The sequence below is a fragment of the Bos taurus genome, chromosome 17, assembly GCF_002263795.3.
Source record: "Bos taurus isolate L1 Dominette 01449 registration number 42190680 breed Hereford chromosome 17, ARS-UCD2.0, whole genome shotgun sequence".
Lineage (NCBI taxonomy): Eukaryota > Metazoa > Chordata > Mammalia > Artiodactyla > Bovidae > Bos > Bos taurus.
This window is the reverse complement of record NC_037344.1, coordinates 42,020,388-42,034,633: the sequence shown is the minus strand read 5'-3', so window position 1 is coordinate 42,034,633 and position 14,246 is coordinate 42,020,388. Positions and strand designations below refer to the sequence as shown.

Sequence of the window (14,246 nt, the reverse complement as noted above, 5' to 3'; positions counted from 1 at the left end):
AAAATTCAGGCAAAATTTCACTATGGGTTAGTTAGAAATGAAGTAATCCCATCTGACAGCTGTCTTAAGAAAATACTAAATTGTCTAGAGAAATATTATTTTCTCAAATTTCTTATTTTAGGATGAAAGAGCATATGGACGTTTCCTATTTTAATGGTTTCCTGTAGACAAGGTTCACAGTCATGTCCCTCAGTTCATCTCCATTTCCATTCCTGCTTCTTCAAAACGATACAAATCTTAGTGGAATTGGCCATTATGGGTTTTATTAACTTAACACCTGGGACTTTAAATACCTCCCAAATGTCCATTAATATCCTATCCCTCCTAATTTCTCTCTGCTTCTTTGATCCCCTTTTCTGACGCCTGAGCATCCCTGCCTCAGAGTCCCTCCCCTTTTCACCATGACGCCCCTAAATGATACTGACTGACCAGTTTGTCCTTTAACAAGTTCCCAGTTTTTGTTTCTAGACCCTGATTTGACCTAACTAGGTATTTTCCTTTCAAAGTCACATCTTTTCTATAGCCTCCTATTCCTATTATGTATTTCATGTTTCCCCAGTCGTTCTGTCCAGAAGTTTGTCTCAGTCTAACTTCTTTCTTAATCGGTAACCAAGTTTTAAAAAGTGCTCCTCCAGAATCCCTCTTTCTACATCAATCCTATCATTCATTTTGTTATTCTTTGTTTCTGAATATCCTATTTTCTCTTTCTTAGTCTATTTGTATATCCCTACTGGAGGGACATTACTGAAACATTCTTTTGATAATATCATTTCTCTACCAAATACAATTAGAGGTTCACCTTAGGACTTTTAAGACCTTCTATAATCTGGCACTATTGTCCATTTCATTCATAAGGTTGCTAACATGTCAAGACAAAGGCTCAGGTATGCTACTAAATTTGCTACAATGTGATACATTCTGTTATTGATGAGAATGGAATGCCATGAAAACAGAGAACGGTCAGTATAGTCTATCTCAAGGCCCCTTTTTGCTTAAGTTGACATAACATTTGATTAAAAATTAAGAAAAAATGTTTTGGAAAAATGACTTACCAATTGAGTGCCCATAACTATAATTAACTGAGGTTACGGCAGTGATTGAGAAGATCTTGGGTTTTTATGCTACTTTTCACTTCCAGGTTAGAAAACATTAAAACCTATGTTAACTTTTAAAATATAGTGCTATTACATAATTAGTTTTCATCAGGATGAAGGATAGTTACTATAATAGTAAATGAGATGTTTAGCAAGCCTAAATATATATGTAATATTATTATATACATGTATATATGTAATATTGTTATATGCTGCTGTTGCTGCTAAGTCTCTTCAGTCGTGTCCAGCTCTGTGCGGGTGACCCCACAGACAGCAGCCACCAGGCTCCCCTGTCCCTGGGATTCTCCAGGCAAGAACACTGGAGTGGGTTGCCATTTCCTTCTCCAATGCATGAAAGTATAAAGTGAAAGAGAAGTTGCTCAGTCGTGTCTGACTTTCCAGACCCCATGGACTGCAGCCCACCAGGCTCCTCCATCCGTGGGAGTTTCCAGGCAAGAGTACTGGAGTGGGGTGCCATTGCCTTCTCCAAATATTGTTATATACAAGTGTATATATATATATATATATACATACACATATATATATATATACTTAATATTATTTCTATCTGCAGAAGTTATATTTTACAAAAAGTATCTCTTTCTGGGAGAGTCTCAGCTCTTCAGTATTTACAAACAACAATAAAAAATCTCTACACCTTTCAGAAGCCTCTGAAATGATGAAACTGATGGAATATATATTTTTCAATGTTTTAGCTAATTATTGATACTAGTATAGTACTTACTGTATTCCCAGTGCAAGAGCAAAGACAGCCAAGTACATCTTTCATCATTAGGGTAATATATTCACTAGCTCTCAGAAGTGGTCACATCTAGGAAGAAAAAGGTGCACATAGCCCCATAATTGAAATTCAGTCTCAAGAGCCGGGGCAAACCTGCTCCTGCTTGACTTAGAGTGAGGCTTCCTTGACCTCACCTGAGGCTCCAGCCCAGTATGTGGTGGTGATGGTCCCAACAAGTCAGGCTTCCCAGCCCCTCTTCTGAAAATACTGAGGAAGGAAGATCCAGGGAAAGTTTAGGAGTGTGGCAGGAGGGGAGAGAAGGAGGGAGATGAATTATTGCTATTCTCCTTTGGAATTTTACACATATTTGACTTAAATTGATACACAACTAGTTAGCATCCCATAAAGGTTAATAAAACATATAACAAGATTTCATTCTTTCCTTAAAAAACTAGAATCATTTATTTTCCCTGAAATAATCCCGGATGTTCTTTGCTTTGTCTTTTCTATTAGATTTTTAAAAATTTTGAACCTTATCAGAAAATTGCTTTATATGTTCTATTCTTTTTCTGACTTAGTAGTTCAGGGAGCAAAACTCAGCTCTATAAATGTTTAGAGTAAAGCTAAGAAGTGAAATAACTTCTCTAATCAGAGAGCTCTGTGGCTTCCTTAGAGATACTATGGAATAGTTTTAGATATCTTTAATATTTAGATAAGATCCAAATGGTGGTTTTTATACCGTGGTTTACATTTATATTTATTTTTAAAAAATGTTAGGTGTTTACATGCATTCTCACGCACATTAAATAATTCCTTCATAAAAATTATATACATAGTATTTCTTCTACTCTTTATGCTTTAAAAGAACTTGGGTGATAATGGGTTACTAGAGAGGTGGTGGTGGTTTAGTCTCTAAGTCATGTCTGACTCTTGTGACTTGAATGGATTGTAGCCCACCAGGCTTCTCCGTCCATGGGATTTCCCAGGCAAGAATACCAGAGTGGGTTGCCATTTCCTTCTCCAGTTACTGGAGACAGATTTCATCAAAGAACAGTGATTGTAGAACATTTCATGGGAGTAAGAAGCATCTTACTCCAGCCCTAGAAGGAAATGGCAACCCACTCCAGTATTCTCGCCTGGAGAATCCTGTGGACAGAAGAGCCTGATGGGCTGCTGTCCATGGAGTCGCACAGAGTCAGACACAACTGAAGTGACTTAGCATACATGCATGCATTGGAGAAGGAAATGGCAACCCACTCCAGTATTCTTGCCTGGCGAATCCCAGGGACAGAGGTGCCTGGTGGGCTGCCATCTATGGGGTCGCACAGAGTCAGACACAACTGAAGCGACTTAGCAGCAGCAGCAGCAACAAGAAGCATCTTGAATTCTGGTCTCTGTCCTGCAGGAATCTTCTCAGTACTGAGTTTGGCCTCTGAGTGTACAACCCTGGCTGCAGAACTTCCCAAGGTGTCTTATGTGAAGGCGCTGGACGTGTGGCTCATCGCATGTCTCCTCTTTGGCTTTGCGTCCCTGGTGGAGTACGCAGTCGTCCAGGTGATGCTCAATAACCCCAAGCGAGTTGAAGCAGAAAAAGCCAGAATTGCCAAGGCTGAGCAAGCAGTTGGGAAGGGGGGAAATGTGGCTAAAAAGAACACTGTGAATGGCGCAAGCACACCTGTTCACATCAGCACCTTGCAGGTAAGGATGACGTCTGACGTCGGCCAGTGAAATGCGTTCTGTGGGTGTAAAGGTTTGGTAGAATTGATTCACACTCATTTCTTGCTCACAGATGAGAAAGAATTAAGCTCAATCTACTTTTTGGAAAAGAATAGAACACTTAGCAAATCAACCATCAAATTGCTAGATGACTTCCGTGGAATTCAAGGATGCTTAAATTCCTTCAGTATGATGTTCACTATCAAATGTGGAGGTCTTGCCCAAACTCCAGACCTTCCTACTGTTTCTCATGTGACAATCCTTCACGAATGGCCAGGGGACATAGGGAGCCCATGTTCTTGATTCAATCTCCCACCTCTTTTGCATCAAGTTGGAGGGCTTCACAAAGCACATGTCAGGCAGGCTACTTCTTTATTGGGTGCCTGGCCCAAAGGGAAACTATGCCCATGGTTTGGTATATGTCCAGTGCAGGGTGAGTAGCTGGAGAAGAACTGGAAAACCATAACCTTGCCTTGTTGCTTGGTGATCGGGCTAAGAATAGTGAACAGTGCCTCCAGATTCAGGTAATGATAAGTCCTTTAGCCACAGGCAATGTCATGGGTTAAGGACACCTGTCCACTTATCCCATTATGCCTACTTGATACCCTCAAGTTGAGAAGACCCTTATCTAGGGGACCAGTTCCATGGAACTTAGCATGGGAAGTTCTGCAAGAGACTAACAGGTCCAGACCATTCTGCCTCTGGGAAACCTTGCCCTCCTGCCTACCCTGGCCCCAGACCATGTCCATTTGCTCACCACCACCACCACCACTGAACCCTAGAGTGTTAACACACTTTTAGATACAGAGGCCACTAAACTGTTCTAAGGTGGTTCTGCCTGAAGCTCTTTTTTGTTTGTTTTTCTGTTAAGTCATCAACTCATTTTCTAAGCCTTCAGTCAAGTCTGCTTGCAAATTCTTCATTGCTACCTTGTAGGGAGGTTCCTCAGGCCCTAGAGCTCTTTATACCCTATTCCTCTTCATGAAGAATAAGTATAAAATATCCATTAATGTGGAGTTATCATAGCCTTAACGAAATCGTGTCTTTAACATATCTCTTTCCATCCTTTTCCATGCATCATGTCTATATCATTCTATGTGAAGTGAGTTTCTTGTGGGCAACATATAGTTGGCTGATGGCCTGGGAGACTTCATCTCAGAGAACGCTGAGAGAACTGCTCCAAAGAGGAAGAGGGGAGCCAGGTTGCACAAGAGTCTTTACAACAAAGACTAGGTAGTTGGAACAAAAGGTTATTGTTACTCTTTTAACAGATTGAAAACCAGACTTCTCAAGTTAATGAATTTAGCTCTTTTCTCTGTAAGGGAAGATGCGAGAGTCTGGGCTTAGTGAAGTCATTTCTCTGATGTGCACCTTGGCTGTCTGGGCCAGGACCCTGTGTTTTCTCATCCTGAGTCTCCTTCAGATGCAACATTGGGGGCGGCTTCAGGACTGACTGCCAAATGAGGGGCATCCTGTTTCCGTCCTGGGTTACCTCAGGGCTCACTGGAGAGGAGGGTGGTGGCTGTTATGTGATTGGTTCATGACTGCAATATTCTTTGTTTACTGACATGCCAGCAGAATCTTAGGTCTTAATTCCATGAACCAGTGTCTTGGTGGAAACAGATTCTTTACACTCAGATTTTCAGAGTAATAGAGAACATGCCAGCATGATCTGTGAACATAGATATAAAAGATAAGTAGGATCCAGGATATTAGACTGAATTATCCTAAATTTGGCTTTCAAGCTTTAAAATAACTACCCAATGAATAAAACAACATATTTAAATAATTTAAATAAGCACACATTTAAATAAATCAACATATTTGAAAACTCTTATCTTTTTATTCTCTATGTTTTTAGCAACTAGTAATAGCATACATGCCTGGATTCTGAAACTACTAGAACATTTTGATACTAAAGTCATAGAATAATGCTTTAGAGTTGAAAAGTTGTCCAGAGGTTTTCATCTCCAGGGTTTTTCTGGTAGCTCAGCTGGTAAAGAATCCACATGCTGTGCAGGAGACCCCAGTTTGACCCCAGTCAGGAAGATCCGCTGGAGAAGGGATAGGCTACCCGCTCCAGTATTCTTGGGCTTTCTTGATGACTCAGCTGGTAAAGAGTTCACCTGCAATGCGAGAGATCCCTGGGTTTGATCCCTGGGTTGAGAAGATCTCCTGGAGAAAGAAAAGGCTACCCACTCCAGTATTCTGGCCTGGACGTTGCAAAGAGTCAGACACGACTGAGTGACTTTCACTTTTCATCTCCAGAAATCAATTTAAGTACTCTTATTTCTTACAAAATGAAATTTCCAAGATGCACAGGAACCTGTGTGCAATTTGTATCCTGAGACAAGCTTCAAAATGAAAATGAGTCCAAAAATAACTCAACTTTAATAGGCACATCCAACTTACAGCAAATGTGTAAGACTGACAAATTCAGAAGACTGTTATACATTGACACATGAAAGAAAATGTGAAAAAGGAAATTTCAAAACCATTGCCCTTTTAATTTATTGAATTTGCTGATGTAAAATATAATTATGACTTTAGTTTCAGAATACTTTGTTCTAGTATATTTTGCTTTTCAAAATACAAATTTTTGCTCAATAACATCAATCAGGGAATGTATCACTTATTTTCAGACAGAATAACAATGGTGATTAATGAAAACACAGTGAAATTTGAATTGTAGAAGTATTTTGATACTGATTTTTAAAATCACTTGCCATCAGGCATATATAGTTGTTTGGGTTTCTCCCTTCCCCAAATCTGGTACTTCCTCCACAAATCCTAATATTTTGTTTATTGATTTGTTTCATTCATATATTTCTACTTTTATTCAATCAAAACAGTTGAGGACCTATTGCTGTTCACATGAACCTATTTCCAACCCCTAGTATCCTTCATAGTCTTCCTTCATGGGTCAGTCAGTAAAGAATCTACCGGCAATGCATGGAAACTGAGGTTTGATTGCTGGGTCGGGAAGATCCTCTGGAGAAGGAAATGGGAACCCACTCCAGTATTCTCGCCTGGAGAATCCCATGGACAGAGGAGCTTGGCAGGCTACAGTCCATGGGTTCGCAAGAGTCAGACATGACTTAGTGACTAAACCAGTACTGGTATCCGCCAGATGAGTCAGAGCTGCATTTCATGTAGCATGAATATGACTGCTATTTCTTAATGAAATTTATATATATTTTACAATAAGAATTGATTTAAATACAGTAAAATATATAGGAATTATTCCCTTCTGAGCATCTTTATCATCTGTAGAGGATACCTTTATCACCATGAAATCACACCTAAGTCTTCTGGCCAAGAAATATTGTCATTGATAAAAAGAGAAAAAGAATTTATTTTTTGTTCCAGCCAACGTCTCCCTAAAATTAAAAAAAAAAACAACATTGTTTACTGTGATTCGCTTTTGCATGTGTGAAGATTGAAGCTGGGAAGGACCACAAAGACAATCTTAGAGGCTACAGTTGGAAGCCTTTGGAAGTTCTTATGTGCATCATTTTCATCCTCGACAGTCTCATTATTGTAGCATTAATACCTTATTTTTACTACCAGTAATTTTCAGAAATGACAAGTTTATATGATGAAAGTAAATGAGTCACATGTTCGTAAGAGGAGCAATGGGGGAATTATAAATTAGAGAATCATAGTACCAAGATCACCTTTAAGAATGTGTTAAGTAGGGTTACTGTCTTACTTTAAGTAGTTCATTTAGTCTCTATGCATATAATATTATGATGCTTAAAATAGTATTTATTTTGTAAATATTTATTAAATAGTATTTACTAAATAATATTTATTTGTATTTATTAAATAGTATTTTTTTGATCTTAATTTTATTTTATTTTTAAACTTTACATAATTGTATTAGTTTTGCCAAATATCAAAATGAATCTGCCAAGGGTATACATGTGTTCCCCATCCTGAAAAGTACAAAATAGTATTTATTTTATCTTTGAACTCGTGTAAAGATTTGATTTGATATTGACGTACAGAGTGATAATTGAAGAAAGTTTTGTTTGTATAAAGTGTTTGATGAGACCAGTTAACTAGGTAAAGAATTATGAGTGGTAGTCAACCTAATTTTATCCCTTATTCAATTCTGTCACATCATTGAAAATTACTTCCATTGTAGATGTTCTCTCCACCAACACACACACACATACTCATACCCCTCATTTCAAATATCAAAATCTCCAAATACAGTTATAGAAGAGGGTTTAATAAATTAAATGATTAAACATTTAGTATAACCAAACTGAAGCTTTTGGGGGTGGTTTTCATGTTATCACTTTAACATTGAAGTTATTCTTCTTTTAGGTATTTACTATATTTAAACAATCTTTCAGAATAAATATAACATGCATTGTCTACATTTTTAATAAACTGTATAGATATTAATACAATTTTATAATGACTAACATTGCTGGCAGAATCTATTAATAAGAATAAATTTATGTTAAAAAACTAGAAACTTTGAGGTGTTTAAATGTATTACTTAGATTATAGTATCATATAAATTTGGCTACTTGTCTGGTTACTTACAGGTAATGAAATCATTTGTGATGTCATGAATTATTCAGAGTAAATGCATTTCTGTAGTAAATATGTACAGCCTTCTTTGTGAAAAAGTAAAAAAAAGAAACTGATAAGAATCATGCTTCCTGAGTTACTGTCAGAAGCTTAAGTCCTCCTTTGTTTTGATATGTGGATTCCAAAGCATGATTAGTGCTTTTGGAGTGGAGGACTCTGAAGGGAGGAAGAGTCTTAAGTACCCACAGCAGGCTGCTCTGAGAGTGAGAATAATGCAAAGGTTTGTTACGTAGAGGCTCTTCCCATTTCTGTTCCAGTGCAGGTTGTGATTCAGTCTTTATACAGTTCGCTTACACATCCTTCAAACAACACTGAAAAACTGGAGCTTCAAGTTGTGTCTTCTGTTTGTGACACTTACTGGGAAGGTGTGTGAGTGGAAACGTGTGTGTGGTGTGTGTGTGATGATGATGGGCTGCTTGCTGAAAGAGACCTTTTAAGATTTCAAATTGGGGAATTTAAATAGAACACATGGAAGTAAATTTTAAATATATGTATTCATGCATATATATGAATGATTCCCCAAAGTTGCATTTAAATTACTTCGATTCTAGTTGCTAGCTTTGTTCTGTTTCATTATATTGATGAGTCCTTATTTTCTCCAGACATTTTCCTAGATGCTGTGTAAAATTGATTTGGATCAGACTCTGGATCAGTGGTGACTCCATCAAGACATAATTCTGCTTTAAGCCCCACTGGGCTCTCACACTGGGGTGACTGGAAGTACACATTAAAAAAATGGGGATCAGGAATCCCCTTTTCTCAGGTTTGCTTCCTTTAGCTCAAAGTCCAGTCAAACCAGGATGGAGATAAACAGACATTTTCTAAATATTTTAATATATTGATGATTTCCATTTTTTTAAACATATAAGACGTTCAAGAAGGATGAACTTCCAGAGCCTCAATCCCATTCCTACTTATTAACAGTTTCTTGTATGCTCTCTGTTTATTATTTGTTTATTTGGTTGCACTGGGTCTTAGTTGAGACACGTGGCATCTTCTGCTGTGGTACGCGGGCTTCTCTAGTTGAGTCTTGTGTGCTCTGTAGTTGTGGATGTATAGGCTTAGTTCTGTGCAGTATGTGAGATCTTAGCTCCCCAACCAGCAGTCGAACCCATGTTCCCTGCATTGGAAGATTCATAACCACTGGACCACCAGGGAAGTCTACTTCTTGAATGCTTTTGTACTATTATATTACCTAAACTATTTGTTTACCTAAACTTCTTTTTCAAAAGTTCTTACCCGACAGGAGTGTAAAAATATCTATGTAGTATAATGATATAATGGTAAAGCCAACATTTGTAAACCAGCTTCAAAAAGCATTACTAGTGCTTGTTCAAGATTGAAAAATATAGAAATAACTTAAATGCATCAAGCCAGGATGATGTGTAAACACATTTTCACTTGTTTTTTCACTCAGTGTATGTTGGTTGTCTTTGCTATCCACCTCTAAAAAGTGCCACTTGACTTTGCCCAGAAAACATGCCTCGGTGTCTGTTCAGATAAAGGACAGTGTCCTGGTACCTGGAAGACTGCTGGAGAATCATTTGTTTTATGTCTTACATTGAGCATCATTTTTACCCAGGCATAATCTAGTAAATAGAATTCAAAAAATTACTCAATGTATTATAATAATAAGGCAAAAACTAGTGTAACTCTAGTATACTGAGAGTTATGGTAACAAGTACTCTTGCCTGGAAAATCCCATAGACGGAGGAGCCGGGTGGGCTGCAGTCCATGGGGTCGCTAAGAGTCGGACACGACTGAGCGACTTCACTTTCATTTTTCACTTTCATGCATTGGAGAAGGAAATGGCAACCCACTCCAGTGTTCTTGCCTGGAGAATCCCAGGGACGGGGCAGCCTGGTGGGCTGCCGTCTCTGGGGTCACACAGAGTCAGACACGACTGAAGTGACAGCAGCAGCAGCAGCAGTAAATATTTTAGTGAAGACTCCAAAGGTAAATCACAAAGGTTGGAAGTAAGAACAGTGGAAGATTAAGCAGTGGAGGCAGTCCTTAAATCACTGGTCAGCACTATACATCTGTCTTTTCCAGGAACTTTTCTGATGGCCAGAGAGAGTTCATTGTGAAATAATGATTTTATATATTATAGGAAATCAAGTCAAATTTAGAAATTCAGAGATGATCAACTGAATATTTTCTGTAGGATATGATCTGGTTGAAATATACACAATTTCTTTGGATTCTCTAGCTATTTTATCTTTAGTCAACAAGTGATGAATGCCTTTCATTCATCAGTCTTTGATTTATGATCATTGTGACCATTTTTAGATATTTGTGAGTGTGGTTTATAAATACAGTCTGTCTCACTGAAGAGATACATGCTTCAGTCATTTAAAAACCACTCAATTTGGAAATAGAATCCCTAGGAAAGTCAAAGGTTAGAAGCACCAGAAGATGTTTGTATTCTGTATAGTCTACTAATATGATATGTGTCATAGTTCAATGCTGGATTTTTATTATTAATCAGTCTTTCAGCTGAGAAATCTCACAAGCCAGGGAGCACCTAAGATAAATGATGATAGGTACCGTGATCCCTTAACATAAAACAACCTCCTGAAAGTTTATGCCCACAACTTAAGCCTTGTTACATTGATAGGCAACATTTTAGAACCATAAATGTTCAGGTAATTATGTGGTTTAATCAGTGGACTATTATTTCTGTTAGTGGATTAAATGAGACACTAGCCAACTGAATAAACCATCAATTTTTTTTTTTAGTTCTTATGGCCGATCTTTAATCAGGTTGTTTATTTTTTTGATATTGAATTGTATGACCTGTTACATGTGTTGGATATTAACTTCTTTTTTTTTCTTTTTTTATTATTTTATTTTATTTTTTAACTTTACAATATTGTATTGGTTTTGCCAGATTCTTTATAAGTAGAAAAATTCTCAATACCCTCTGTCTTTAATTGTTATTCTCAGGTTGGGGAGACTAGATGCAAAAAGGTTTGTACGTCCAAGTCTGATCTGAGATCTAACGACTTCAGCATTGTGGGAAGCTTACCGAGAGATTTTGAATTGTCCAATTATGACTGCTATGGAAAACCCATTGAGGTCAACAACGGACTTGGGAAGTCTCAGGCCAAGAACAACAAGAAACCACCTCCTGCCAAACCCGTTATTCCGACAGCAGCAAAGAGAATCGACCTTTACGCGAGAGCCTTGTTTCCTTTCTGCTTCTTATTCTTCAATGTTATCTACTGGTCTATATATTTATGATAAACCCTTTCCATTCATATGAAGTAAAATCCCATTGCATTGTGACCAACCTCATTCATAAATGCCAATCTGTGAACAATCTTTGCATTTTCATAGCAGTATGTTGCATTTTGGATGCCATGGGATTGTAACACAAATATGGCACCTTCATGTGGAATGGCAGCATGATTGTGTTATGTCTGTGCTCTAATCATGATGTACTTAGGTAAAGCAAACATAATTGCTTTAGGAATAAACGAAGGATAAGCATACTACATAAAATAAAATCCAAACATTTCTCTCCAGTTAGTGTAAATTGCAAACACTTCTGATAATTCTGATAATAAAATGGTATGCACGCTGAACCCTGTTAAGATCAGCATTCCAATGTATGTAGAATTTCAAATCTTCCTTGTAACTTTCAAAGAAAGCCATCTTATTCTTGTATAATTTTAGATGGTATTATTACAGATAAAGCAAAATTATATTACATATGGTATAACTTTATAAGTAGAAATATATCAGCTATAATTATGTGGGGGCTGTGGAGAAATAAAGTTCAAAAAGATTCCTAATTTGTAAAGTCAGCTAATTTTAAAGTGTGCCCGTGTTGGCAATGCCAGACAATAAAATCCAGTAAGCATTTTTGGAATAAAGGGAAATCTAGATTTACCTACGTTCATGCTGAATTCTGGTTTCTGATAAGAAAGTAGATATATTGATTAAATATTTCTGATAAAAGAAATTCTATTTAGTCCACTTTAAAACCTAAATATATTTTCATGGATTTTATTTTGTTGATACAGAGTATACAGAATCATTGTGCCTTAAAAAGAGTCATAAATATTTTAAATTGGAATATAGTAATGAATATTGTGATTTCATACCATTTTTAAGAAACCAAGAAGAAAATACCTTATTACTAGAAGTAACTTGAGTTAGGAAGAAAAATCCATAATCATTAAATTAAAATCATTAAAAGATTGTAGCTTCTTTATTTTATTAAAATGCTAGCATATTTTAAAGTAAAATTAATTTTTTTCATTTTCCTTATTTGAATAATGTTTGACTTGTTACAAAACATTTAACAATTAAGTAAATGATTACTTCATTAGGCCTCACCTCTAGTTGCATTTTCTTTCTTGCTGAAAGTCTGGACTACTTAAATTTACTTGCTTTGATCTTGTTCTAACTTGAAAATAAGTACTTTCTGGTCTATAAGACTTGAATTTCCTAGTAATATCAGAGCCAAAGTACCTTTTATTTCTCCATAGCTGATACTAGGACTATCAGTAATCCACGTAACATAAACATGAGGCCAAATAAATATATTTATGTGGAGAATTTAGTAGCAGCTGAGATCTTGGATGGTTAATTCAATAATAAAGTGTGTTTACATACAATTTATGCAAACTGCAACCTATATTTCAAGGCTATTTTATTGAAGACTTTAATTTGTAAAAGAGTCACTGATTACTAAATCTTTACAAAATGAGATGTATCTAATCCTCTGTGGTCTTTCAGCACCCTCTAGTTGCAGAAGCTTAGCCATCTGAATCATTTTAAAATTGCCACAAGTCACCCTATTGGTAGACTTAACATCCTGCTAGGACCCAGGGCAGTAGTATCGTAATGGTACTGTGATAGGAAAAAGGTGTCTTGAAAAAGACTTAGACCATTTACATTTGTATTAATAATAATTATACTTCCTTATAGTCTCTTTTCTTTATCCTTGCAAATTTCATTCATATTAGGGAGTTTGATTTCCATACAGTTTTAAGTGGGATATGTACCCAATGGAAAATAGTCTCATTTTGTAAGAATTTATTTCTTGAAAATAATGTGAATGAATTTCTTTCTGTAATATAATATTGCAGCCTCCTAAGATCCATTTTACTACCCAAATATATATAAATAGCTATCCCAGGATTAAGTGTGTATATATAACTACAAATGGAACATTACACAATGATCATAATGCAGTACAATCAGTGTCCACTAACAGTTGCTTTCTATTGTTATGTTGAGAATTTAGCCAATTAACCCCAGGGTAGTTCTGATCTGTGTACTTTAAATATTATGTCTTTCTAGGAAACTTGCAGTATTTACCTGGATATCAGTGTTGCAAATTTGATCTTTCCAAAATAAAAATGATCTTCTCCTTACAAATCAGTGGCTTCTCTTATTTCCTGTTTCTGATTAAAAAAAAAAACAAACTCACTATTTCACTCCTCTGAGGTCCATCCACCTTCCTTTCTCACATGGTACCCGATGTCAAGTACCAAGCCCTAAACTTCTCTCTCTTACGCCGACCACCTGGTCTCCACTTCTGCAAACACCACCCAACTTGTTTCCCTTTTATGTTCATCAGACTGTTACAGCAGTCTGAAGGCTCCCTCCTTCTTAACTCTGTTATTGAATTTACTTTGTGATGTTTATTTTTTAATTGCATAAGTAATGCATAAATATCTTGTTGCATTAGAAAAACAGATGTATTTAAAGTAAGCACTTAATGCTGGTGTTATCACCTTCTTTCTACAAACTCTCCTCTCTTCCCAGAGGTCAACACTGTCTTTTGAGCATCTAGACCTTACTCTAGGCATCTACAACCTCTATCTACTTTTTAAATATAAAGGACAATTTAACATCAATGGAATTGTACCATATGTACAGTTTTTCAGTTTATTATTTTTCACCTATTGGGGATATTTCTATTTGGGGCCATATCAGATGTCCATACATCTATATTTGGCCTCCTATTATTCTTTAGTGTGAATGTACCTGAATTGAGCTACTTTTTAAACACAAATTTTTACTGTTTTTGCTTTCTTTTTAAAAAAACATTATCTTTTTCAAAAAAAATA

General features: G+C 36.5%; 1 protein-coding gene across 1 annotated transcript in view; it reads left to right on the top strand.

Annotated features, from left to right (window-relative positions):
- The window catches only part of GLRB (glycine receptor beta), an 89,313-nt gene extending 75,762 nt beyond the window's left edge, over nt 1-13,551 (top strand). The window contains 2 exon segments of the mRNA NM_174071.2: nt 3,242-3,534; nt 11,107-13,551. Coding sequence (NP_776496.1) covers nt 3,242-3,534; nt 11,107-11,403 — 590 coding nt within the window. The 3' untranslated portion in view covers nt 11,404-13,551.
- The last annotated feature ends 695 nt before the right edge of the window (nt 13,552-14,246 follow it).